The 26,063-nt window shown below is 37.4% G+C and overlaps 2 protein-coding genes across 2 annotated transcripts in view; one reads left to right on the forward strand and one right to left on the reverse strand.

Moving 5' to 3' along the window:
• Positions 1-4,492: 4,492 nt before the first annotated feature.
• On the reverse strand, positions 4,493-10,563 carry LOC107564202 (ras-related GTP-binding protein A-like). Its single transcript, XM_016249208.1, has 6 exons — positions 10,534-10,563; positions 7,377-7,472; positions 7,168-7,290; positions 4,950-5,041; positions 4,755-4,870; positions 4,493-4,612 (listed from the first exon to the last, which is right to left on the reverse strand). The coding sequence occupies exons 1-6, from the start codon at positions 10,561-10,563 to the stop codon at positions 4,509-4,511; spliced, it is 561 nt and encodes a 186-aa protein (XP_016104694.1). The 3' UTR covers positions 4,493-4,508.
• A 5,982-nt stretch (positions 10,564-16,545) lies between these two features.
• The window catches only part of LOC107564203 (highly divergent homeobox-like), a 14,851-nt gene continuing 5,333 nt past the window's right edge, over positions 16,546-26,063 (forward strand). Inside the window, exons 1-4 of the mRNA XM_016249209.1 lie at positions 16,546-16,632; positions 17,899-18,125; positions 19,285-19,431; positions 21,450-22,409. Coding sequence (XP_016104695.1) covers positions 18,090-18,125; positions 19,285-19,431; positions 21,450-22,409 — 1,143 coding nt within the window. The 5' untranslated portion in view covers positions 16,546-16,632; positions 17,899-18,089. The remainder of the gene's footprint in view (positions 16,633-17,898; positions 18,126-19,284; positions 19,432-21,449; positions 22,410-26,063) is intronic.

Raw genomic sequence — 26,063 nt, forward strand, 5'->3', positions numbered from 1 at the left:
TATTTTGAGCATCTGATGTTTTTTTTTTTGCAGTAAAGTGTGTGGTATGATTGGAATGTTACATTGACAAAATCAAAAAAAAAAAAAAGTATTGTGGTTATGTTTGAACTACAAATTTGCAATGATTTTCTGGCATCAAAATGCCCCTTTACATCTTTTAGCAAAGTTTCTTATTCATTTTGCTTTGACTTGTAAATGATTTGTTAAAATGGTGATTTGAAACTGATTGTGACTTGTTTTCATTTGTAGTTTTATTTTAGTTAGATGCGTCACAGTTTATTTGAAGGGCATTTTCTTCATCTTTTCTGCCTTGCAAAACTTTGCAAGCACACGTTTGTTAAAAAGACAAAACAAACAGACTCGAGGCCACATCGGGGTTTTTTAAAAATTCGACTGTAAATGCTTCTTTGTTCTCACAATGTAAAGTTGTTCTAGCAATCACAGCCTTATCTAACACACCTTTCAGGAGCCATACAATCACATAGAACTGACCGCTGTCCTGCTCTAGTATGTTCGGGAAATAATATTTTATTTGCAGGACTTTGTTGAATTCTTTGATGCAGCTTTTTTCTTGCAATATCAACGTTGTCATTAAATAAATGCATTATATTGCACATACCTTAATACAATATTGAATCATTTTAATTTCTCAATATGTCCAAGCATTTCAATCATGACCGCCCCCCCCCATTTCAGTAAAGGGGTTAGTTGATATATATGTATATATATACAGTGGGTACGGAAAGTATTCAGACCCCCTTAAATTTTTCACTCTTTGTTATATTGCAGCCATTTGCTAAAATCATTTAAGTAAATTTTTTTCCCTCATTAATGTACACACATCACCCCATATTGACAGAAAAACACAGAATTGTTGACATTTTTGCAGATTTATTAAAAAAGAAAAACTGAAATATCGTGGTATCTAGTACAGTCATCTGTAAATATTTTTATTTTCTCAGGGGGTTTTTTCACACTGCAAAAAACGATTCTCTTGTTTTCTAGTATAAATATCTACATTCTTGAATCAAGATGAAGTTACTGTACAATTAAAATGACTTAAGATATGTCATGCTCTGTAAAAAATATAATTTTGCTTAAAACTAGCACAAATATCTACCAATGGGGCAAGAAAAATAATCTTGTTTAGCCTTTGAATTAAGATGATTTTTCTTACCCCATTGGTAGATATTTTTGCTTGTTTTAAGCAAAAACTAAAATTTTGATAATTTGTTTTTAGAAAACAAGACTTAATATATTAAATATTTTTACTTGTCAAGTAAATGCATCTTGATTCATATTTAACATAAATGGTTCATAGAGCATAATTTTCAGCATTATATATGGTATCTAGTACAGTCATCTGTAAATATTTTTATTTTCTCAGGGGGTTTTTTCACACTGCAAAAAAATGATTCTCTTGTTTTCTAGTATAAATATCTACATTCTTGAATCAAGATGAAGTTACTGTACAATTAAAATGACTTAAGATATGTCATGCTCTGTAAAAAATATAATTTTGCTTAAAACTAGCACAAATATCTACCAATGGGGCAAGAAAAATAATCTTGTTTAGCCTTTGAATTAAGATGATTTTTCTTACCCCATTGGTAGATATTTTTGCTCGTTTTAAGCAAAAACTAAAATTTTGATTATTTGTTTTTAGAAAACAAGACTTAATATATTAAATATTTTTACTTGTCAAGTAAATGCATCTTGATTCAAGAATGTTTAGATATTTATACTAGAAAACAAGACAAAAATACTAAGAAAATCTTTTTTTGCAGTGCACTGATTTTCTGTGACTAACATACAGAGCACATAAAATAAAAAAATAATTATAATTTAAAAAATGTTTACATGCACACAATAAACTTTTTTTGCATGCTGACACATTACAATTTCTAGTTTTATATAACCAATTTCCTTTGTGCATCACTGCCATCTTGCTATGAATAAAACAAGAGCATGGATGCACATGAATTAATAGAGATCTACTTGCTCAAAATTTGTCTTTTCTTATGGTAGTACCTCTAATATCAAGGCCTAATGTCCAATTTAACACATCCTCTGTGGCTGCACAGAAACCATAACACGAAATGAACTGATGGCATAAAATTTGCCAAGTTCAAGGGTTTATAAGACTGGTACTGTAAAAGAAGAAAAAAAAAGTGTTTAAAATTTGACTTTCATGAATTTCAAGGTCTTACTATCTTTAACGCATACATTGTGGAGGCCAAGAAACTACACCACGAAATGGGCTGATGGCACAATATGTGGCTCAGCGTGCACGGTCCTATATGCTAAGTTAAATGATTTCTCGTGCGCACATAAAAGTCTGTAAACATTATATTTTTGCAAAAGTCCTTAATAGTTATGCACATTTTGTTAGTAAAGCCGGTTCTGTAATCAGCAGGAAATCATCATCACGTGCTTTCAGATGGAGCAGCATTTACTACACATAGCCGTAGTTCACTGACAAGTTACACAAAAAAAAAAAATCGCAGATGATTTTATTGCGCGATTCTGAAATTGAAGAAATCGTTGGCGATAATGACATCTGTTTGCGTAGCTTCTCAGTGAACTCCGGCTCTGTGAAGTAAATGCTGTTCCATCTGAAAGCATGTGAAAATACCACATTTAATAACATATTTTTACTCCAAACTCACTTCATAACGTCAGTCGAGTGTTTGAAATAAATCCTTCTGTGAGATGCTGTGGCTTCTTACACAGAATAAGGCACGCAACATATTTCATATACTTGTCAAGTAAATGCATCTTGATTCAAGAATGTTTAGATATTTATACTAGAAAACAAGACAAAAATACTAAGAAAATCTTTTTTTGCAGTGCACTGATTTTCTGTGACTAACATACAGAGCACATAAAATAAAAAAATAATTATAATTTAAAAAATGTTTACATGCACACAATAAACTTTTTTTGCATGCTGACACATTACAATTTCTAGTTTTATATAACCAATTTCCTTTGTGCATCACTGCCATCTTGCTATGAATAAAACAAGAGCATGGATGCACATGAATTAATAGAGATCTACTTGCTCAAAATTTGTCTTTTCTTATGGTAGTACCTCTAATATCAAGGCCTAATGTCCAATTTAACACATCCTCTGTGGCTGCACAGAAACCATAACACGAAATGAACTGATGGCATAAAATTTGCCAAGTTCAAGGGTTTATAAGACTGGTACTGTAAAAGAAGAAAAAAAAAGTGTTTAAAATTTGACTTTCATGAATTTCAAGGTCTTACTATCTTTAACGCATACATTGTGGAGGCCAAGAAACTACACCACGAAATGGGCTGATGGCACAATATGTGGCTCAGCGTGCACGGTCCTATATGCTAAGTTAAATGATTTCTCGTGCGCACATAAAAGTCTGTAAACATTATATTTTTGCAAAAGTCCTTAATAGTTATGCACATTTTGTTAGTAAAGCCGGTTCTGTAATCAGCAGGAAATCATCATCACGTGCTTTCAGATGGAGCAGCATTTACTACACATAGCCGTAGTTCACTGACAAGTTACACAAAAAAAAAAAAAATCGCAGATGATTTTATTGCGCGATTCTGAAATTGAAGAAATCGTTGGCGATAATGACATCTGTTTGCGTAGCTTCTCAGTGAACTCCGGCTCTGTGAAGTAAATGCTGTTCCATCTGAAAGCATGTGAAAATACCACATTTAATAACATATTTTTACTCCAAACTCACTTCATAACGTCAGTCGAGTGTTTGAAATAAATCCTTCTGTGAGATGCTGTGGCTTCTTACACAGAATAAGGCACGCAACATATTTCATAATATTTAAGCAGTGATAAAGGCATTGCAATATAAATATACTTTATTTTAATGAAAATTATAATAAGAACTCGGATAAACCGTGTTTATTAGTCACGTTGAATCAATGAAAGCAGTTGAATCTTCTGTTTATTCAGCTGCAGCGATAGCCATTTTCTGGGTTTCTTCTTCGGGGCATATTTGGAGTTTCAGCGCGAGAGCGCCCTCTGGCCTTTGGATGGAGATTTACTGCTGATCACAGAACCGTGCTTCACTGAAAGATACGCATGACAATCGCAGCTTTAATTTCGATTTATTGTGCAGCCCTAGTCCTTAAGGCTATGTAATATGGTGCTAAGAACATTGTGAGAAGAAACCCAAAAACCTGCATTTTGCATAATGAAAAAGTGCACCTTGAATTCATTCAGTTGTATTTTGACTTTGACGTCTTGTACAATAAATATATTTTCCTTAAATTCTTAATTTTCTATTATAAAAAATACTAAATGTGGGCAAAAGTCTGGAAAAACACATACTTTTTGACCTGGAAAATACTTTTCCAAACCCCGTAGGAGCCCTGAACCATGCAACGGCAAGAATGCAAAGTTTTAAAAGACTTGTTTTTTAACTCTTTTGTGCCAGGTGAAACTGATTTAGAGAGCTAAGGTAAAAGGTCTGCTTCAGACACTCACGCTGTATGCGGCGAGTCTAGCGCATGCGCATGTGCAGACTGTGCTTGGGCCCGTCCACTCGCTCCAGCTTCTCAAAGTGTCTCCTGGCGTTCCTGATGTTGATGAGCGTGGCAGCAGACGCTGGAAGAGAGTGAGAGGGTTTGCTCTGAGACACAATGTGCTTTCCTTCAACGTTATTTGGAGTGCAGACGGAGGAACACTGCTAGTGAGACCACGGCTGAGTGTCATGTGGGATTGGTAAAACCTGCAGGTTGATGCTTACGTATGGACGGGTCTGACATGATCACCATGACGTAGGTGTTGGACGTGAACACGTCGATAAAGGCGGCGAAGTTAGAGTTGCGCACCTCCATGCTCTGGAAAGAGGCGGCCAGTTTACTGAGGAACAGACAGAAAGGTCAGAATTACCCATGATGCTGTTCAGCGCTGAAAACTACATGAATGGAGTGCGACTGACCTGCAGCTCAGCTTGAACTGCTTGATGATGTTACTGATCTTCTCGAAGCGATGAGCATCACGCTGCTCCTTACACTGATAATGAGAGATCACCTGACACGAGAGACAGGTCAAATCATTAAGAGCCAAAGCTTCCCACAATAGCTATGTTTCCATCCAAAGATGCCAATTTAACTTATGCACAAAACTGGAATATTTCATAATACATTTGAGAATAAAGCACCGTTTCCATCCAACGAGTCTAAGAGAACAAACTCGTCACTTCCTGATAAACTGGCACTAAATATCTCCACTGAATATAATAATTTTCATATGTAATAAATGACTTCAGAGAGAGCAGATGCAACACAATAAATGCAGTCATTGCTTTTAGAGGTGGATGCCTGCTGTTTGGGAACGCAGTCATGTAAGACAGTAATTATACAGAAATACTTTGATGACTTACTTTCCTCAGGCATTTCAGAACGACCAAAACAACATATAGATGCTGTGAACGAGATCGGTCTGCTGGTTAGTCAATTTATCCCGTCTCATAGCGCAAAGTCACATGACTTTTTCAATGCGCATGGTGGAATTTATTCAGTAAGTGTGTTTCCATCATAGTTTGTGCATTTTTTCTTATCGGATAAAAAGTTTATCCTACTCAGTTGTGCGCGTACGTTTTTTCCGCGCATTTTTAGAATTTATGCGCATCTTGGCGTTTCCATCCAGCGGTTTTTTTTATGCGATAATCCAAAATGCGCATAAAAATAGGTGGATGGAAACATAGCTAATAACATCTCTGGGTTTGCCACCCAATTCAAAGTCAAGGGGCAGACCTTTCCACTTCAAACCAAAGAGATGAAAAACGCCATCCAATAACATTCTCTTTCATCTTAATGGAAGTTGCTTGGCTGGAGCATTAAACTCCAGATTTTACAAAGACAGTCATTTCTGCTTACATGATCCAAGAACCGGAGCTGTAGTATGACTGCAACTATTATTCTGATAATCTACCAAGTTTTTGACTCTGGAGCAGTATGAATGTTAAACCAACACAATGTTGAAACACACGTTGAAGAGCGACCTGTTATACCCCGTTCTGAGCCTCCAGTGGGCACATGTTTCTGGCCTCTGATCACTGGGAACAGTGGCTGATAGAGTTTGACTAAAGCTGTACATCTGTCAAACAGTAACTGGTATTTTTGCATTTCGCGTTGCATGTTTTCAGAGAATGTACTGTGTTAGATTATGTCCTGAATCTGGATGAGATTTCTGTGTTTGACAGAGAACAGGTTTTGTGTTTTGCATGTTCACTCGCTCATCGCATTTCACTGAAAATCTGCTCTCAAACCTTCCTTTTGTTGGCCTGCAACAAGCCCTCATTGGTAACACAGGAAAGGATGAACAAGGTAGATCATATTGTCCATTCAAGCTGTCCTGAAATGTGTAGTAAATAGTCTTGCAAAAAATGTCCAGTTTTCAAAGCGTTGGAGGCTCAGTGCTACATGTTCTGATGGAAACTTAAGAAACTTCAGTCTGAGAAATGTAGGCTCTGAGTGGCATCTGCAGTTTCCTACAAAGCCAGAGAACTCTAGGGTGGAGGAGTTTGGGGCTGCTACATCTATGGAACACTATGTCAAAGACGGACAGACTGACAGCATCACAATCATAAGAGACGCTAATCTATATACTGAAATAGGTCTCCAAACTGAAGTCATTTGACATTTGCATGCATTCTGCTTGAAACTGCCATAGTAAAATGGCGTTATATGAAGCGTGCACATAGTGTGGGCGAGACCTGGTCATTCATTCTTATACATTTATTAAAACCAACCTTTCTATAGACAGGAAACAGTAATATTACAGCACAAGAAATGGCAATACATTTTCTTCTAATTATTTGAATGTTCTTTTCTTATGAAAACAATGGGAAAACATTAGTTATATGCTTTTGAATAATTTTCAAACATGTTTTTTCATGACTAAAGGGATTTCTGCGTGGTTCACATAGAATGCAATTTTGTTTTCATTATCAATTAATTGTTGCAGCCCTACAATTTCATTTTTATAGAGTTGACAAATACATTTAAAACTAGGATTTATTTTAGACGATGTTAAACTGAGCAAATGTAAAATGGCAAAATAGTCACAACATAAGGTCATAACCAAATTGTGCTGTGCCAGTTTGAATATCTGCAAGCAGTTATGTGTATGAATTATTTCAATTTGATACAAACCAGGAAAGTAGCTCTTTCAAAAAGCAAGACTTCATCTGCCTCAATTATCTGAGCAAAGTTGCGTAGGTTGCACTCGAGCTGCTGTACGTTAGGAATGAGCTGATAGACGATACTGGACCACGCCTGCAGACACAAACACACACGATACAAGTCCAGCTTCTGTCTGTCTGTTAATGCTGAGCAGTGCAGAGAAATGAACATGTTCTTACTTTATACAGCGTCTCGTCCCAAATAGACGTTCTGAAGCAGGTGCAGGCCAGCGGGCGAGACAGTCTTTTCAGGTCCTCCTCACGCTCTTTAAATATCTAAACCATCACAAACCAATTAACGGATATAAAATAACAGTACTTAAGGGGTCATATGATATTGCTAAAAAGAACATTATTTTGTGTATTTGGTGTAATTAAATGTGTTTATGTGGTTTAAGGTTAAAAAAACACATTATTTTCCACATACTGTACATTATTGTTTCTCCTCTATGCCCCGCCTTTCTGAAACGTGTAGATTTTTACAAAGCTCATCGGTCTGAAAAGCGAGGTGTGCTCTGATTGGCCAGCAATCTAGTGTGTTGTGATTGGCCGAATACCTCAAGTGTGTGACGGAAATGTTACGCCCCTTACCATATTGTGATGGAGTGACGAGACAAAAACATTAAAACCCATTATAAACGAGGCATTTTTTGCATCCAGTGGGGACATAATTATGGATTATAATTACTTATACTGTCTTTTTGCGCACTGCGTTGCATCACGCCGCGTAAACATAAAACCATGTCTGCATGTCCCGGCAGGCTTGAGTGAGCGGAGGCCGGCGGGCTTGAGTGAGCGGAGGCCGGCGGGCTAGAGTGAGCGGAGGCCGGCGGGGTTCAGAACGGCGCGGCCGGCGGATTCGACGAAGGAGCGTCCAGCGGGCTTGCAGCAACCACATGTGATGACCCCGGGCTGAACTCCGCTTCATCCACGGTGAAAGCCGATCCGGCGATCCACAGCGTGAAGTTGATGTATTTCCTCAGCGACCAGCACGGATCAGCTCTAGGCATGACGAAGCAGATATTGTCCTCTTTTGGAAGGCCAAACAAAGTAGTTTCGCTTTCACAACGAAACGCACAGTGTCTTCACGACATGGCGGCGGCGGCAACAACAATACATTTGGGCGGTGTTATGCAAATCTGGATTTTGATATAAGCCAAGAGGAGACTGGTTTTCCTTTGCTAAAGTAATGAAACGTTGCTTCCTTTGCTACTGTAAACAAACGTCGGTTCTCGCGAGACGAGCATATTCTCACAGGAGCTTACGCTACGCCGACATCATCCGCCAGAATGAACACGCATACGACAGTTGGCGGAAGCTAGAGATTACGGTTTATAAAGTTGTAAATATAATTTTTTTTCTTAAACAAACACATCGATTCGCTTCAGGAGGCCTTTATTCACCCTCTGGAGCCGTGTGGAGTACTTTTTATGATGGATGGATGCGCTTTATTGGACTTCTATTGGGCTATTGAAAAAAAAACACCCATTCACTGCCATTATAACGCTTGAAAGAGCCAGGACATTTTTAATATAACTCCGAATGGATTCGTTGCCCTCCTCTGCATTTAAACATGAACAAGACACACAAGATCAAGAGTCTGGCTTCACTGAGGTGTCATGCAGGTTTGGAAAGAAATTAGGCAGAATAAAAGATGACACGGTTTGTGTTTTTTGACAAAGTCATACTTGTGGCTCCCAGGCGGCGAGTGTCTCTGGCGATGTAATTGGCAAATATGATGGACCTCATACTGGTCTTTCCTGATCCACTTTTACCCATCAACAGCACCTGCAAAAAAAAACCGAGGGTCATTTCTGCACCATCTTCATGGCAGGAGGACAGGAATCTGCTTCTTAAACCTGTCCTGAGGCCCTCATCTCACAAACCTGATCCAGCTCATCAGTGGAGACGGCAGCAGAGCCATGACAGGTGGGATTCAGTTTATATCAGTGGTTCCCAACACTACCAACACGTTGTCTCACACCCATTTCAGGTCTCTGAGTCTCTAGTAATGAGCTGATGAGTTGACTGTGAGGTGTGTCTGAACATGGAGACCTGTAAAATGTGCAGTGCTGGGGTTCTCCAGGAACGTGCACTGGTTTATAGCAATACTCTGAAACATCTGCACATGAAAACGTGATGTCTGCAGCAAATAGCCAATCACATGGATCAGTGTGAATTCCCTTCGCAGACAAGGATTATCCCAGAGATCTTAAAAACATACACACAGAAAGAAGCAGCAGCAGTGATGCCATGAAAGCTTGAGAGGACTGCTGAAAGAAAGTCTAAATATAGCAACGTGAGTGAAAATGTATACTGTTATGGCAACTTTAATACTTTGTTTCCATTTTGTATTGCCTCATTGGTGGCTCTGAATGCACTTTAAGTTATTTATATCAAATCATGATAATTTCTTGCTAGTATTATTTTATTTTTACTTATGTATTTCATGTATATTCCTGTTTAATTTGTTGATTATATTGTAATGTTGGTGCCCCCCTGTGGTGACACAAATTTAAGTATTTAAAGGGAGAGCGAATCATTCAACAGCTGTGAGCATAAAGTGCCTGCATGTTGCAGCCTAAAAAATGGAAAATAAACTGTTTTTTTTTTTTCAAAAAGAAATGACTGGACTGCTTGTACTGCTCGTTGATACTAGCCCCTGAAGGGTAGAAGTCAAGTTTAAAGTTCGAGGCTTCCACATATACAGTTTATTATTTAAATTGTTTGTAATTTATGGTCCATAACAAGGTTAGAAATGTAATCTTTGCAATTTCAAAAGCTTTGGACATTCATTCTAAAGCTTTTAGTTTTAAGTTTATATTTGGCCAGTGAACAGATGTCTGTTCTGTTTCTGATGACCTCCACATGACTGTGATACTTCTGACAACAGCACAAAATATTTCGACTGATCACATCAAGTGTAGACAGTGTGAGTCTGAGGCCGCTGATCATATAGTGTGTGTGTTTGTGTGTGTCTGTGTGTGTCTGTGTGTGTCTGTGTGTGTCTGTGTGTGTCTGTGTGTGTCTCTGTGTCTCTGTGTCAATAAATATGGATGAAACCATATTTTGACTTTTTGAATTTGAATTTTTTTTTAATCTTTGAAACCGTGATGTTTGAGACGATTATCATACCGTGAAAACCTCACACGTTACAACCCCAGAAAAGACAGCAGAACACAAAGGATTTTGGAGATTTTTCTAGAACGTTTAGTTTGAAGCTTCAGCTTTTGGTGTGGCAGGCCAGAATGATGTTTATGCTCATTTTAATTAAGGTTATATCATCATGACTGACTTCTGCCTTCATTTTTTTTCTCTAATCTGAAACCGGACCAACCTGCTCCTGTGACTGTTTGCTATCGCTCATGCTACATGCTACTCGGTTCGATCCGCTGTACAACGCAAAGACAGACGTGTTTTTCCCTAAATGTCCAGATAAGTGTGGAGGGCAGTCAGTCAGACTGTTGTGTTTTTGTGCCACACTTCTTCCCTCAGATCTCAGACAGCGAAAGCAGACATGAAGAGCGCTCAGCCGAGGCTAGCAACTCCACACCAGCGCTTAAACACGACAGAAGTGTCAGAAACAGTCGACTGCGGTGAATGTAGTTCATGCTGAGCACTATCACGTACCTGATTAAACTCCCCATCGATGTTTACATCGCAGTTCTCGTACGGCGACCAGAAGCACGTGACTGACCGCCGCTGTCTCGCGATAACTCGCGGCTTTCACGTGACTCGGAGCTGAGGGCCGCATGACGCTGTAAAGAGAAGAAATGAAGAAAAAGCAAAGTATAACATGTATTTATACAGTCTATGATAAGATGTTTAATGCATTCCCTTTCTTTAGCTGCTATAACCTCCTGAGACCCAGCTGTGGAGTTTTTGTCTCTGTAGTGGACATTATATTTCACCGTGACCGCTCTCTGGCTTACATTCATTTAGTGATCAATTTCAAAAGCCTTATGGAAATAAGATGTATTATTTAAATCTGACTAATCTTCACATTGTTTGTCGTAAATCAACATCTCAGGAAAATATTATGGGGTTTCAAATCAAAATACGACTTTCTATTATGAAAGTAGAAATATCTATAGAAATACTTTCTATTATAATAGAAATATCTATTATGATTGATTTCATAGGACTAAATGCATGTTTATTACGCATTTTGGGAGACACAACAAATGAACATCTCAGGAAAATATTATGGGGTTTCAAATCAAAATACGACTTTCTATTATGAAAGTAGAAATATCTATAGAAATACTTTCTATTATAATAGAAATATCTATTATGATTGATTTCATAGGACTAAATGCATGTTTATTACGCATTTTGGGAGACACAACAAATGAATAGGGAAAGAAATTATATTTCAATATTCCTATGAGATATTAGATGTTATTATGAAAATCTTGCCAATTATTGCTCTCATTATTACACTTCTTTTTTCATTACATGTTGCCCCAAAAACACATTAATATGCACATTATAAACAGTGTATACATGCATTGTACATAATGGGAAAACCTGTTTTTGTGCACATGTTGCAAAAAGCAAAACGGTATATTAAATCATTCTGTTATATCTTTCATAACATAGTTGAGAATAATTTTTATACAAAGTTTGGGATAAAAAATAAAAATAGATTGGGGGGTTTTTTTTATCAGTTTTTTTTTTTGCCTTTTCATGTATATTCATGTCTTTTTATTTATTTTAAAAACAGGACTTTTTAAAGTGTCCTCTACAGAGGACATAGCATATCATATGAATAAAATATAATTTTTCATATCAAAAAGGTTATTTTTCTATTTTTTTCTTATGCTCTAAACAATGTAATGACATGAAGAAAATACTACTAAATACTTACTATGTTTTGCCGGGTCTCAAGAGGCTAATTCACAAATATCTCAACTACAATTAAGTAGAAATTAATTGTATTCAGTTGTGTTTTAGGTACTAAAACAGTCCAGTAAACCTGCAAATTGAATTGTAAATAGAAATCGTGACGGTCTTCAGACGGAGCGTAAACATCAATAAGCACGGGACCATCAGCTCCCTAAGTTATCTGTTAATTCTGCTAAACTTCAATTACTCAAACTAAACTATATAAAAACTAAATAGAAATGTGTTCACAAAATATGAACTAAACTGAAACTAACAAAATGAATAATACAACTAATAAAAACGAAACAGAATGTTACAGCAAATTTGAAAAGGTTTCTTAGAATCAAAGTGTTATTCTATTTATCGTTCTGTCACGCGAATGAATGAAATGGTCAAATGAAACGATTTAAAATGGGGCCAAAATTCCATTGGAATTTCTTTTTATTATAAAGGAAATGTTGGAATTACACGGTCTTAAAATACAGCAACATTTTTCAAGAGAATGCTTGTTTATGAACACTTTGTTAAGATACATTTGTGGGGTAAAGAGACATTTTAGCTTGTAGAAAATGTAAATATTACAGTAACTGTGCATTCAAAACACATATTAATCGAGATGAGAATGTCCTGTAACAGGGTGGACATTATTACTAAACTATTATATAATACCCTGAGCTGGACCAATGTATTTTTCTTGTAGTCTAGCAAGCCCATCTTCACATTAAATGATTACATCATGAAAATTAAAAAAATTAAATGCCACCGAATAGTAATAATGACCCATATAATGGTAATAAATTATATATAGACATTTTATACCTATTTTCAGGTATTTTACAGACTCGAATGAACTTTTCCACATTTTAAAAATGAGACAAACACTAACTCGTCGTTTCAATACTGAAAAATAATGACCTCTGCTTTAACTCACATTTGTATTTTAATCTAATTTCTATCTGGTATAAAATGGTTTCCTCATCCGAACATAATCTCACACGCTAGTTGTTTCCTAATGTTCTCAGCACATGATTGGAAATATCTATTATGATTGATTTCATAGGACTAAATGCATGTTTATTACGCATTTTGGGAGACACAACAAATGAATAGGGAAAGAAATTATATTTCAATATTCCTATGAGATATTAGATGTTATTATGAAAATCTTGCCAATTATTGCTCTCATTATTACACTTCTTTTTTCATTACATGTTGCCCCAAAAACACATTAATATGCACATTATAAACAGTGTATAGATGCATTGTACATAATGGGAAAACCTGTTTTTGTGCACATGTTGCAAAAAGCAAAACGGTATATTAAATCATTCTGTTATATATTTCATAACATAGTTGAGAATAATTTTTATACAAAGTTTGGGATAAAAAATAAAAATAGATTGGGTTTTTTTTATCAGTTTTTTTTTTTTTTGCCTTTTCATGTATATTCATGTCGATAAAAAATAAAAATAGATTGGGGGGTTTTTTTTATCAGTTTTTTTTTTTGCCTTTTCATGTATATTCATGTCTTTTTATTTATTTTAAAAACAGGACTTTTTAAAGTGTCCTCTACAGAGGACATAGCATATCATATGAATAAAATATAATTTTTCATATCAAAAAGGTTATTTTTCTATTTTTTTCTTATGCTCTAAACAATGTAATGACATGAAAACATATTCAATTCAACTTTTTTTCTTCTTCTGGTAGTCAGGAGGTTAAGTACATCATTTCTAAATAACTCAAAACTTGTAGCAACTTTAATAAAATTAAATTTTTGGGTAAATAAAACTACCTGTAATCAAAATATTACGCAAAATTAAATTCTGTGTTTTGCCTTAAAAACACCTAAATTAACAATGTGATAATCAAAATCAGGTATTACGTTCTTGTAATTAATCTCTCATTCATTCTGCCCCAAAAGCAATTAAGAAATGTTCCTCTCTCTCTCTCTCTCTCTCTCTCTCTCTCTCTCTCTCTCTCTCTCTCTATATATAACACCCAGCTCTCTATCAAGCAGCCCTGTCGCTGTAGAAAGCACCCAAGAGCAGAGAAATTCAATGTAAGACTTTATTAAAGAACACGGCACAGTGTGATGTTTGTGCTTTTAGTAGCTAATAAAATAAAGAATTAGTCACAAATACCAGTGTGTATTCTGTCTCTTCTTTACTCCCTCTCTTTCTTCTCTTTTTCTGCATCTAGTGGCTATATCTAGTGACAGTATCCCTGCAGACACAACACTTTCTCTGCAGCGTATCCCTTTAAATGTAGGATACAGTCTTAGAACATTGCAACACAATTAATACCATACCCTATGTACTAAAGAACGACAGAATTACTTCAAGGAAGCAATTTACCTCTTTATATAAAATAAATAACATTAATTAAATAAATGGTGGATCCATCCATCATCCATGTATTTACTTCCTTTAAAGGGTGCTTTCTTGCTAAACTCTTAAAAATAAAGGTGCTTCAAAAGGTTCTTCAAGCGATGCCATAGAAGAGCCATTTTTGGTTCCACAAAGAACCATTCAGTCAAAGGTTCTTTAAAGAACCATCTCTTTCTTAGCTTTTTATAATCTGAAGAACCTTCTTTCGCCACAAAGAACCTTTTGTGAAACAGAAAGGTTCTTCAGATGTTAAAGGTTCTTTATGGAACCATTTAGACAAAAAGGTTCTTCTATGGTATCGAGAAGCACCTTTATTTTTAAAAGTGTAGACTAATCTCAGGGAACAACCAATGTAACAATAATGCATTGTTTTGATTCATGAAACACGAAGCACCATGGCATTATTTTTTTCAGACTTTTTAAAGTCTCTTATCCAAGCTCGTTGTTCTAAGTTGAGTTTGCTGTTCATTCTCATAAGCATGAGGATGTAAGCTTAGTCACTTTAGGCCATATCATGTGATGTTGCCTGGCTTCCTTTCATGAATTGCGGACTGGATTCATTGCTTCAACATTACGCAGGTCTAACACTCACTTTATTCTCAGGGAACAACCAATGTAACAATAATGCATTGTTTTGATTCATGAAACACGAAGCACCATGGCATTATTTTTTTCAGACTTTTTAAAGTCTCTTATCCAAGCTGGTTGTTCTAAGTTGAGTTTGCTGTTCATTCTCATAAGCATGAGGATGTAAGCTTAGTCACTTTAGGCCATATCATGTGATGTTGCCTGGCTTCCTTTCATGAATTGCGGACTGGATTCATTGCTTCAACATTACGCAGGTCTAACACTCACTTTATTGGAATTTTAGTCAGACATTTATATAAAAACATGGACATCTATATTTTAAATGCCACAAAACATTTCATAAATGAAATTATGGAACAAAGTCCCCCCCCTTTAACAACAACTAAGAAAAAAATTATTCTTTTCACTCAAATGGGATTTCCTGGGTTTCCTGATATCATATAAGACAAAAATCTCATGCACTTAAATACACACATATATTAAAATTAATTGATGTAATAAAATTTTTTTTCATTGACTGTGACAATATACAGTATGCTTAAAAATAAAATCTTCTCCGAAAAATAAACATTTGCACCAAAACATTTACAAAGGAGGCCTTCCAAATCTATCCAAAACATTTTTCTGTAAATGCAATTAAAGAAATAAGTGGACAACATCCACAAAAATCACGCCCAACATCCACATCAGTACAAAAAGTGAAAGTGTTTGAACAGGGTACACCAGATGAAGGATTTCAAAATGTACTTCTCTCACCTTATTTGTTATGCAGTATTTTTAGGCAGCACCATGCATATTTCCACTCAATGCACTCAAATTTAGAATGCCAATATGTTTTAGAAGATACTGGGCAATGCTCTGTAAGTAACTTCCTAATAAAGTAATTATTCCATCTCCTATCAGTAATAGCAACCCCTCTAACCCTCTATGGTATGGAGTTGCCATATGGCAAGAAGGAATTTCTACTCATTTCCTAATTATTCTAAAAAAATATATATATATGCATGAGTTCCGAGTAGCCTACATACTGTAAGTCTAAAAGAAATGTGCATGTAAATAGAAAAGAGAATGTTTATTTTATAGAAAAACTTCTTTTTTGACCATTTCCCATTGTGGTACAGCGTTGCCATATAGCAATCCGGAAAAAAAAAAGTTTTCCTTTTTTTCTTTTTCTTTTTTTCAAAAATCTTTTTTCAAAAAAAGTTTTGATTTGTATAATTTAAGCTATTTCATGTAATAAAATCTTATTTGAAAAATATATATATATTTCATGGTTAGAACATAATGCATACCATAGAGTCTTAATTGCAATATCAATATATATATACACAGATGTATTGTCGTCTCCTCTGATCATCAGCAGCAGCAGCAGCAGCAGCAGGGGCGGCGGTGGGCGGGGCTAAGCCAGTCACGCCGAGGATGCTGCGCCTCCATTGGCTCGTGTCAGCCCTGACGTCACGATCATGATTAGAATTGATGATCGGACGTTTTGATTTCATTGTCTAGCGAGGGGATTGGTAAAGAAATCTGCTGAATTCGAGGGCTTCGTTGATTTCCATACTCTACCAAAGGTATCTCTCCCGTTTCACCTCCTCAGCAGTATTATACGAACGGCTAATGTCATACATTTAGACCAGCATCGCTTATAAAATATTAATATTAATAATAATAATAATAATAATAAAAGTTTGGCGCGGTGGCTTTGGCTCCCGGGCCTGTCTGGTCGCCTCGGGAATTTCTCTCCTTTTGTTTACCGCTTCGGGACGCCTTTTATTGAGTGTGTAACCGCAACGGACGAGCCGCGGCGGGGGTTAGCTGCTCGATATTATGATTATAATCACACATATTTTCTGCACATTCATCTCTGACCCGATGGATCCGAGGAGCTGATGGGCCAGCAGGATCTGTGTGTGTTTGTAATGGCTGCTAAACCGCATCAGCACCGCTAGCACTGCTCTGCTCTGCTCAACTCTATCCATAGCATTACAGCAGGCTGGCGGAATGAACATTTCACTACACGCTGTGATGAAAGGCACACAGAATCTGTCATCTGCTTCTTTGAAGGACAATACTACGTTTTATAATAACAACAACAGCTGTAGTAAATATGACAGGGATTATGATTACCATGACCAGTGATTTAAGTTTTTTTTTTTTTTTAATAAGCAAATTATGATATATTATGTGGAAAACTCCATTTTAATATTTCAGACTCTAATAATCAGGTTTTTCCCCCCAGTGCTGTTTGAGTCAGAGCTCAGGCATGTCTGGGAATGGAATAAAGGTTTGATTATAATACTAATAATTAGGGCGGTAACGATACCAAAATGCAACAATATGTATTGTGTACAATTCACCCGAAATGAAAATTACTGTGTGAGAAAAAATTCAAGTTTACAGAGTTTTAGTGTCATTGCTACATTAAACTACTATATATAATGTTGAATATAATGTATAAATAATGCAATGGGGGAATATTTGTGTGTCCTGTTATTATACATTATTTTAAATATATCTAGTCAGTGACTAGATATTCTGTATTTTTTTTTTAGCTTCAGAATCATGAATATTTTTATTCTGGAGTCACCATTGTCCTTTGCATTGAGTGACCAGCACCGAGTCCAAGCATATTCATTTCCACCCCAATTTAATACCAAATCTAGCATTTTAATCAACAGTACATTTTCTGTTAACCTTTTACCGTGTGTCTTGGGAGTATCCCAAAAATATTGTATTGTGTGTTCAGTGTTGTGATATGTATTGGATCCTGACAGGCATCGTTACTCCCCTACCACTAATAATGCTAGTAATTTAATTACTGTTATTGTCTTTTTCAGCTCTGCGGGGTCTGACCTGGAGTGAGCAGAACGTGTGTGTTTCAACATCCCTCCAAACACAGCGTAAGAGCAGCTAAACGTGTCGCGATGGCTGGATGCTGGTGAGAATAGACGGTGTGTTTCTGCTGTATGCTGAGATTAACAGTAGCTGAAGCTGATTCCTGGGGTCTCTCAGCGCATCCATCAGAGGGATGGAAAAATGGCTGGAAAAGAGGAGCATTCACACTGTGAGTATGCATTATCAGATCGGCTCTAAGCCTTTCACATCACACTGCGCACAGCATTTGTGCTGGGGGTTCAGTGGCACAATACAATATTCAACAAACACTTTGGATGATTTGGATGGAAACCCAGCCACTGTTTCAAGGGTATAGACTAGGGCTGCACGATAAATCGAAATGGAATCGAGATGGCAATTAGGCAGAATCTGTGATTGTCATGCGTATCTTTCAGTGAAGCACGGTTCTGTGATCAGCAGTAAATCTCCATCCAAAGGCCAGAGGGCGCTCTCACGCTGAAACTCCAAATACGCCTCGCAGAAGAAACCCAGAAAATGCCTATCGCTGCAGCTGAATAAACAGAAGATTCAACTGCTTTCATTGATTCAACGTGACTAATAAACACGGTTTATCCGAGTTCTTATTATTATAATTTTCATTCAAATAAAGTATATTTATATTGCAATGCCTTTATCACTGCTTAAATATTATGACATATGTTGCGTGCCTTATTCTGTGTAAGAAGCCACAGCATCTCACAGAAGGATTTATTTCAAACACTCGACTGACGTTATGAAGTGAGTTTGGAGTAAAAATATGTTATTAAATGTGGTATTTTCACATGCTTTCAGATGGAGCAGCATTTACCTCACAGAGCCGGAGTTCACTGAGAAGCTACGCAAACAGCTGTCATTATCGCCAACGATTTCTTCGATTTCAGAATCGTGCAATAAAATCGTCTGCAAATTTTTTTTTTTTGCGTAACTTGTCAGTGAACTACGGCTATGTGTAGTAAATGCTGCTCCATCTGAAAGCACGTGATGATGATTTCCTGCTGATTACAGAACCGGCTTTACTAACAAAATGCGCTTGACAATCGCATTCGATTAATCGTGCAGCCCTAGTATAGACACAAAACATGTGACGTGATTTTATGGTAAGATGAGGCTGGTGGCGCAGAACTGGAGCAAACTCCTCATGCATCATCCCATCACTACAACCTGCAATAATAGATGTGGTTTCACCAGATCATTCATGCAAGCTCTTTAACAAAAATGCAAACATTATGCCACGGATGATAACATGGCTTTGCATATTGTAATAAGATGTTCCTAGCTGTGCAGTACTGTTGTTTAATTTCTATGCATGATGTTCTCCTGTCTTACAGATGAACCTGCGGTCTGTATTCACCGCCGAGCAGCAGCGGATCCTGGAGCGCTATTATGAGAGCGGCATGACCAATCAGAGCAAGAGCTGCTTCCAGCTCATCCTGCAGTGTGCTCAAGAGACCAAACTCGACTTCAGCGTGGTTAGAGTAAGCCTGCTCGTTTTATTCATTTGTGACCCTGGAGCGCAAAACCAGTCATAAGGGTATATTTTTTGAAATTGAGATGTATACGTCATCTGAAAGCTGATAAATAAGCTTTCCATTGATGTATGGTTTGTTAGGATAGGACATTAATATTTGGCTGAGACACAACTATTTGAAAATCTGGAATCTGAGGGTGCAAAAAAATCTAAATATTGAGAAAATCATCTTTAAAGTTGTCCAAATGAAGTTCTTAGCAATGCATATTACTAATCAAAAATTAAGTTTGCATTTGTTTTCAGATTATTTAGTGATTGAGCATCATGAGTTTTCAGTGACTGATACCCATAAAAGGCAGGATGATAATTAAATGTAAATAATTTTATATGTGAACAATGTTTACTCAAAATTCACCAAAACATGAAAATGTGCATTAAAAGTGATGAATCTAGCAGTAGATAGTGAAACTGTTACACATGCAAAACATCACTTCTGTTAATGGGTCGAGTGCGCTTGGTGATCGGTCAATGCAGATAATTACAAAATGGCCAAGTCTGTAGACAAATAAACAGGGATGCGTTAAGAGGAACGATCATGACCCGGATGTGAACTGGGGTCTTTTGGTGAAAACCCTAAAACAGCTTCAAAAATGAGAATTAAAACCATTTCACAACTTGTTTAAAGTAAGCTTCATATTTCATTGCTATTAAATTCTTCATTGTAAGTCCCTCAGTGGCAGCACAGGGCTACAGCCGAGGGGGACATTTTCAGTGAATTAGGACTTAAAAATTAGTCTTTTAAGTCTGTGTTAATAGCTTGAAGGTCATATTTATACTAGTACATTTCTAAACACTAACAGAATGCACTTTTAGAAGATAAATAAGGGATAATGTACATTATTTAGCGATGACAACAGGCTGGCTGTAGATTATCCTGCTTATTACATGGCTAATAATAATTGAACACAACGTTTTGATTTGACTTTTTAGTAGCTTATTAGTATTTTATTATAAAGCGGAGAGTTCCGGTGCTTGATTCTGATTGGCTGAGCCGTGTTCTAAGCTGTTCTAAATTACTCTACAATGTAACATACACCTTTGTTTACGTTTGTCTGTTGTTTGGCAACCACTTTGATGGAACCACAGCTGTTTCTGAGGAACTACATTGTTTGGTGGAAGAATACTGTTTTTATTAATATTACACTTTATTTGCTCTGTTTTATTTTGTGAAACCTAACTACGTATATGGAATAACCGTTTTATAAAAGCAATAAGCCCCGTGAAGCCGTGGTTTACAGTGAACTCCGCTTCGTGTCGTACCTAACAACGTCCCTTGGCTGTTATAAATTCACTGTAAACCACGGCTTCACAGGGCTTATTGCTTTATTACCTCACTTGTAACAGTTCCTAGCGAGCGGCTTTTAGTCTAGTCGAACAAACAAGTCCAAACAAGCAAACATGTCAGTAATGGATGTTTTAAAGTCCTCCCGCTTACTACACGATTAAGGCGCGTTCACGCCAAGGACGATAACTATAAAGATAACGATAAAGATATAGTTATAAAAATCATTCTCAATATTAAAGAATAGCAGAGTCCACACCACAACTATAATGATAAAGACACAGAGAAACGATATCGTTGGAATCACTTTATATCATTATTTTTATAGTTATCGTTCTTGGTGTGAACGGGGCTTTAGTCAGTATAAAAATAAAGGCCAACTAAAGAATTACATTGGCATGGCATGCTGATTTGAGTTCGAAATTGTTTAAAAATCTTATTTTTTATATTATCTTAAAGTTTGTACTAAGAGAAACAAATCTGTTCAATCTGCTCTTCATGCTAAGCCTGTGGCACGGGCTTCTACTTTCACGGTTCCTTAGTTGCCAGTTTGGAGCTGGGCAGCACTTTAGTTGTGTGGAAAAAAAGGACACTGTTTAAAAATCCTCCTTTTCTGGTGGAATGGATCCACTTCTTCAAACCCAGCCTCATGGCTGTGCATTTCTCTACTTTTGTCTCTTTAGACATGGGTAGGGAACAAGCGTCGGAAGCTGGCGTCTAAGGCCGATCAGAACGGCGCTGCTGCTCACGCTGTGTCCCATCAGCATGTTTCTTGTGCATCTGCCGGCTCGGTGCTGATGGCTGAGATGGGGGCCATGCGGAGCATTCAGCGTGGCCCCCCGGTGACCCACCTCCTCCCTCCGCAGGCCTCGTCCTCCTCATCCTCCTCTTCTCCATCATCTTCCTCCCCGCTCAGCGACGTGATTCTGACAGGCATTTACGCCAGCTGCTTCAATGCTGCTACTCACAATAGGACAGGGATGAAATCATTGCCCACACACTCAGAAATAGAGCCGGCCGCTCACGATTCTGCGAACGCAGCAATGCATCGCACCGCCATCGCAGCCGGCATGCATCGGAGAGCCCCCATCATCCCCGGCTCCAGTGCGCTCAAGTGCAGCCAGACGCTCAAACCCTTCACCTCCAGAGACTCCGCCGGAATCGCTCCCAGTTGGGCCGAACAGTGCAGAACCTCCCAGCGTCCTTCATGGCCTCAGACGTTCCCACAGAAACCAGCCCCGGCACAAGGCGGCCCCGCAGACGCTCAGATTCAGCATGTTTTCACCCGGTCAGACCCGGCGGGGAGGAAGACGAGGCCGGTCGAGGCGTCGGAGGTGTTCTCGATCGCGATGGAGACGGCTGACGCTGATGACGAGTACGCCAGAGAAGAGGAGCTGGCTAACATGGCGCAGCAGATGCAGTGTGGTAAAGGCTGTGTGGATGGTGGGCGGAGCTCCAGCACAGCTTCCTCTTCCTTGATTGACAGCCCGGGACTCACCTGTGCGCTCAACCCCTCAAACTCTGCTCTCTTTGGAGAGAAAGGAAGTCAAACCAGCAGCTCCTCACTGAGCAGAACATCCTCCCCCAGCAGCTTCCCATTAAAACTGCTCTCGCTGACATCTTCTAGAATCCCCTGTCTCAAGGTAAGCCACAAATTACGATTTATCTTTACACAGTGATTAATTCACACATTTTCTTGACAGGCTTTGTGAGTCTTATCCGTATGCTGTTGCAATTGTTGTACTTTACAGTAGGGGTCGACCGATATGTGTCTTTCAGGGCCGATGCCGATTATTACATATCAAGTAGATCGATAACCGATATTTTGAACCGATATATATATATATATATGGTGTAAAAATGAAAATTAATGTCAAAATTAAGAATAACAAAAGCTCTGACAAAAACTGCCTTCACTGGTGTTGGTTGAGTGTAGTACTCCCACACTGCACTTCTCACTCGTCTTCCTCTGTGCATCCATCTACAATAAGGGTAATATAAAGAGAAAGTTAAAAGTGGGGCCACTGTATGCTTCATGATTAAGCCTATGAATACTGTACTACAGCTAAACAGCTTGGGGAAATGTAAGTATTTGGCTTCAATAATTTACATGTTAGAAATGTATGTGTAATAGCATAACCTCTCATAATTCCTCATTCATTATTTTCTGATGACTAAAACATAATCTACAATAGTAGAGGTGACTATTCAATTCATCATCTAATGCACATCAAAGGATTAACTTAAACAAAATAAATTGTAAATAATTGAATTGTCTTCATAGCTATAATGTAGAAGTTAAGAAGACTGCAACTATTTTCATGAAACTATAATACTAATAGCCTTTTACAGGCACACTTAGTTCAATAGCCTATTGAAATGTCTTGGCCTATGTGACACTAGAAATTTCAGTTAGTTTTAATTTACAGTACAGTGCAAATTAAGGCATAAATCAATTTATCTTTTATTCAGATGAGAGTTAAACTTTATTTTTTGGCAAAGAGTTTACTATTAAAATTAAAACATGGAAGAAATAGCGTATTGTGTGATTTATTCTTTTGAACAAAAGTTGTAATAATTGTTGTAGTAGTATTATGCATATCATACTGCACCACAGTAATATATTTCTGATCATTTCTTTAAGCTAACCCAAACTTATATTTTGACGCGCTGCTATGAGGAACTTTTAAGTTTCTTTAGCCTACCCATTTTTTGTTTTTTTTGCGGCCCCCGCCACAATATCAAAACTGACCACCACAAATAGATTTCCCAAAAGGCTTCGACTTCGTTGAATAAACATGAGAACTGCACGTTTCAAAATTGAAACCCAGTGCGGGTGTTTTTATATCACTGTATTTCTATTATTATATTATTGCATGTAATATCTGATAAAGCAGCGTTTGTGAGCGGAGCGCTGCTTTGTGTACAGCGTTACGGGGAAACCTCGATCTCTACCTCTCCAATAGCGCCTCCTGTTGCCAGAGAATGAGTTTGCATATATATGCCTCCACAAGTCTGTGGGAAACACTGCGATAGTTTTACTCAAATGATCATGAAGTGACTCTCAGAGTTCTGGAGATGTTGTTCATGTATTATGTCCTCGTGTAGTGATACGACAGAAGCTGAAATCACCGCGAGTGTCGCACACTTTGTATGTGTAGAAAACAAAACCGCGCGTCTGTGCCATTTACATACACAGAGACATGCAGAACATGCAGGATTCATATTTAAATAGTATTTTTGCGGCTTAATATTTACAGATACTAGTCCATGATTGGTCTGACTCGTGACTCCCAACAAATCAGATGAGCGGGGGGCGGAGACTGCTTTAGGCCACAGAGTGGTGAGTTCTGACAGGCTGCATCAGAGCCAAAAAGCGTGTTTCAAAATTGTTATTTTATCGGCGAATCGGTTTTGAAAATGACTGATACCGATAATCATAAAAATGCTTAATATCGGCGCCGATAATCGGTCGACCCCTATCTTGACAGGCTTTGTGAGTCTTATCCGTATGCTGTTGCAATTGTTGTACTTTACAGTAGGGGTCGACCGATATGTGTCTTTCAGGGCCGATGCCGATTATTACATATCAAGTAGATCGATAACCGATATTTTGAACCGATATATATATATATATATATATATATATATGGTGTAAAAATGAAAATTAATGTCAAAATTAAGAATAACAAAAGCTCTGACAAAAACTGCCTTCACTGGTGTTGGTTGAGTGTAGTACTCCCACACTGCACTTCTCACTCGTCTTCCTCTGTGCATCCATCTACAATAAGGGTAATATAAAGAGAAAGTTAAAAGTGGGGCCACTGTATGCTTCATGATTAAGCCTATGAATACTGTACTACAGCTAAACAGCTTGGGGAAATGTAAGTATTTGGCTTCAATAATTTACATGTTAGAAATGTATGTGTAATAGCATAACCTCTCATAATTCCTCATTCATTATTTTCTGATGACTAAAACATAATCTACAATAGTAGAGGTGACTATTCAATTCATCATCTAATGCACATCAAAGGATTAACTTAAACAAAATAAATTGTAAATAATTGAATTGTCTTCATAGCTATAATGTAGAAGTTAAGAAGACTGCAACTATTTTCATGAAACTATAATACTAATAGCCTTTTACAGGCACACTTAGTTCAATAGCCTATTGAAATGTCTTGGCCTATGTGACACTAGAAATTTCAGTTAGTTTTAATTTACAGTACAGTGCAAATTAAGGCATAAATCAATTTATCTTTTATTCAGATGAGAGTTAAACTTTATTTTTTGGCAAAGAGTTTACTATTAAAATTAAAACATGGAAGAAATAGCGTATTGTGTGATTTATTCTTTTGAACAAAAGTTGTAATAATTGTTGTAGTAGTATTATGCATATCATACTGCACCACAGTAATATATTTCTGATCATTTCTTTAAGCTAACCCAAACTTATATTTTGACGCGCTGCTATGAGGAACTTTTAAGTTTCTTTAGCCTATGTATGTAAGTGTTTCCCATACATTGATTTATTTGTGGCGCCCGCCACAATATCAAAACTGACCACCACAAATAGATTTCCCAAAAGGCTTCGACTTCGTTGAATAAACATGAGAACTGCACGTTTCAAAATTGAAACCCAGTGCGGGTGTTTTTATATCACTGTATTTCTATTATTATATTATTGCATGTAATATCTGATAAAGCAGCGTTTGTGAGCGGAGCGCTGCTTTGTGTACAGCGTTACGGGGAAACCTCGATCTCTACCTCTCCAATAGCGCCTCCTGTTGCCAGAGAATGAGTTTGCATATATATGCCTCCACAAGTCTGTGGGAAACACTGCGATAGTTTTACTCAAATGATCATGAAGTGACTCTCAGAGTTCTGGAGATGTTGTTCATGTATTATGTCCTCGTGTAGTGATACGACAGAAGCTGAAATCACCGCGAGTGTCGCACACTTTGTATGTGTAGAAAACAAAACCGCGCGTCTGTGCCATTTACATACACAGAGACATGCAGAACATGCAGGATTCATATTTAAATAGTATTTTTGCGGCTTAATATTTACAGATACTAGTCCATGATTGGTCTGACTCGTGACTCCCAACAAATCAGATGAGCGGGGGGCGGAGACTGCTTTAGGCCACAGAGTGGTGAGTTCTGACAGGCTGCATCAGAGCCAAAAAGCGTGTTTCAAAATTGTTATTTTATCGGCGAATCGGTTTTGAAAATGACTGATACCGATAATCATAAAAATGCTTAATATCGGCGCCGATAATCGGTCGACCCCTA

This window comes from Sinocyclocheilus grahami, unplaced genomic scaffold (assembly GCF_001515645.1).
Source record: "Sinocyclocheilus grahami isolate Dianchi unplaced genomic scaffold, SAMN03320097.WGS_v1.1 scaffold915.1, whole genome shotgun sequence".
Classification (NCBI taxonomy): domain Eukaryota; kingdom Metazoa; phylum Chordata; class Actinopteri; order Cypriniformes; family Cyprinidae; genus Sinocyclocheilus; species Sinocyclocheilus grahami.

Bases quoted from the DNA above. Each gene is read 5' to 3' on its own strand.
- LOC107564202 (XM_016249208.1), bottom strand. From the start codon at position 10,563: ATGAGCGATAGCAAACAGTCACAGGAGCAG. The intron at 7,473-10,533 runs GTTGGTCCGGTT...GTGATGGTTTAG, and splicing joins GCAAACAGTCACAGGAGCAG to ATATTTAAAGAGCGTGAGGA. The intron at 4,871-4,949 runs GTCAGTCGCACT...TCTGTTCCTCAG, and splicing joins CAGTTCAAGCTGAGCTGCAG to TAAACTGGCCGCCTCTTTCC.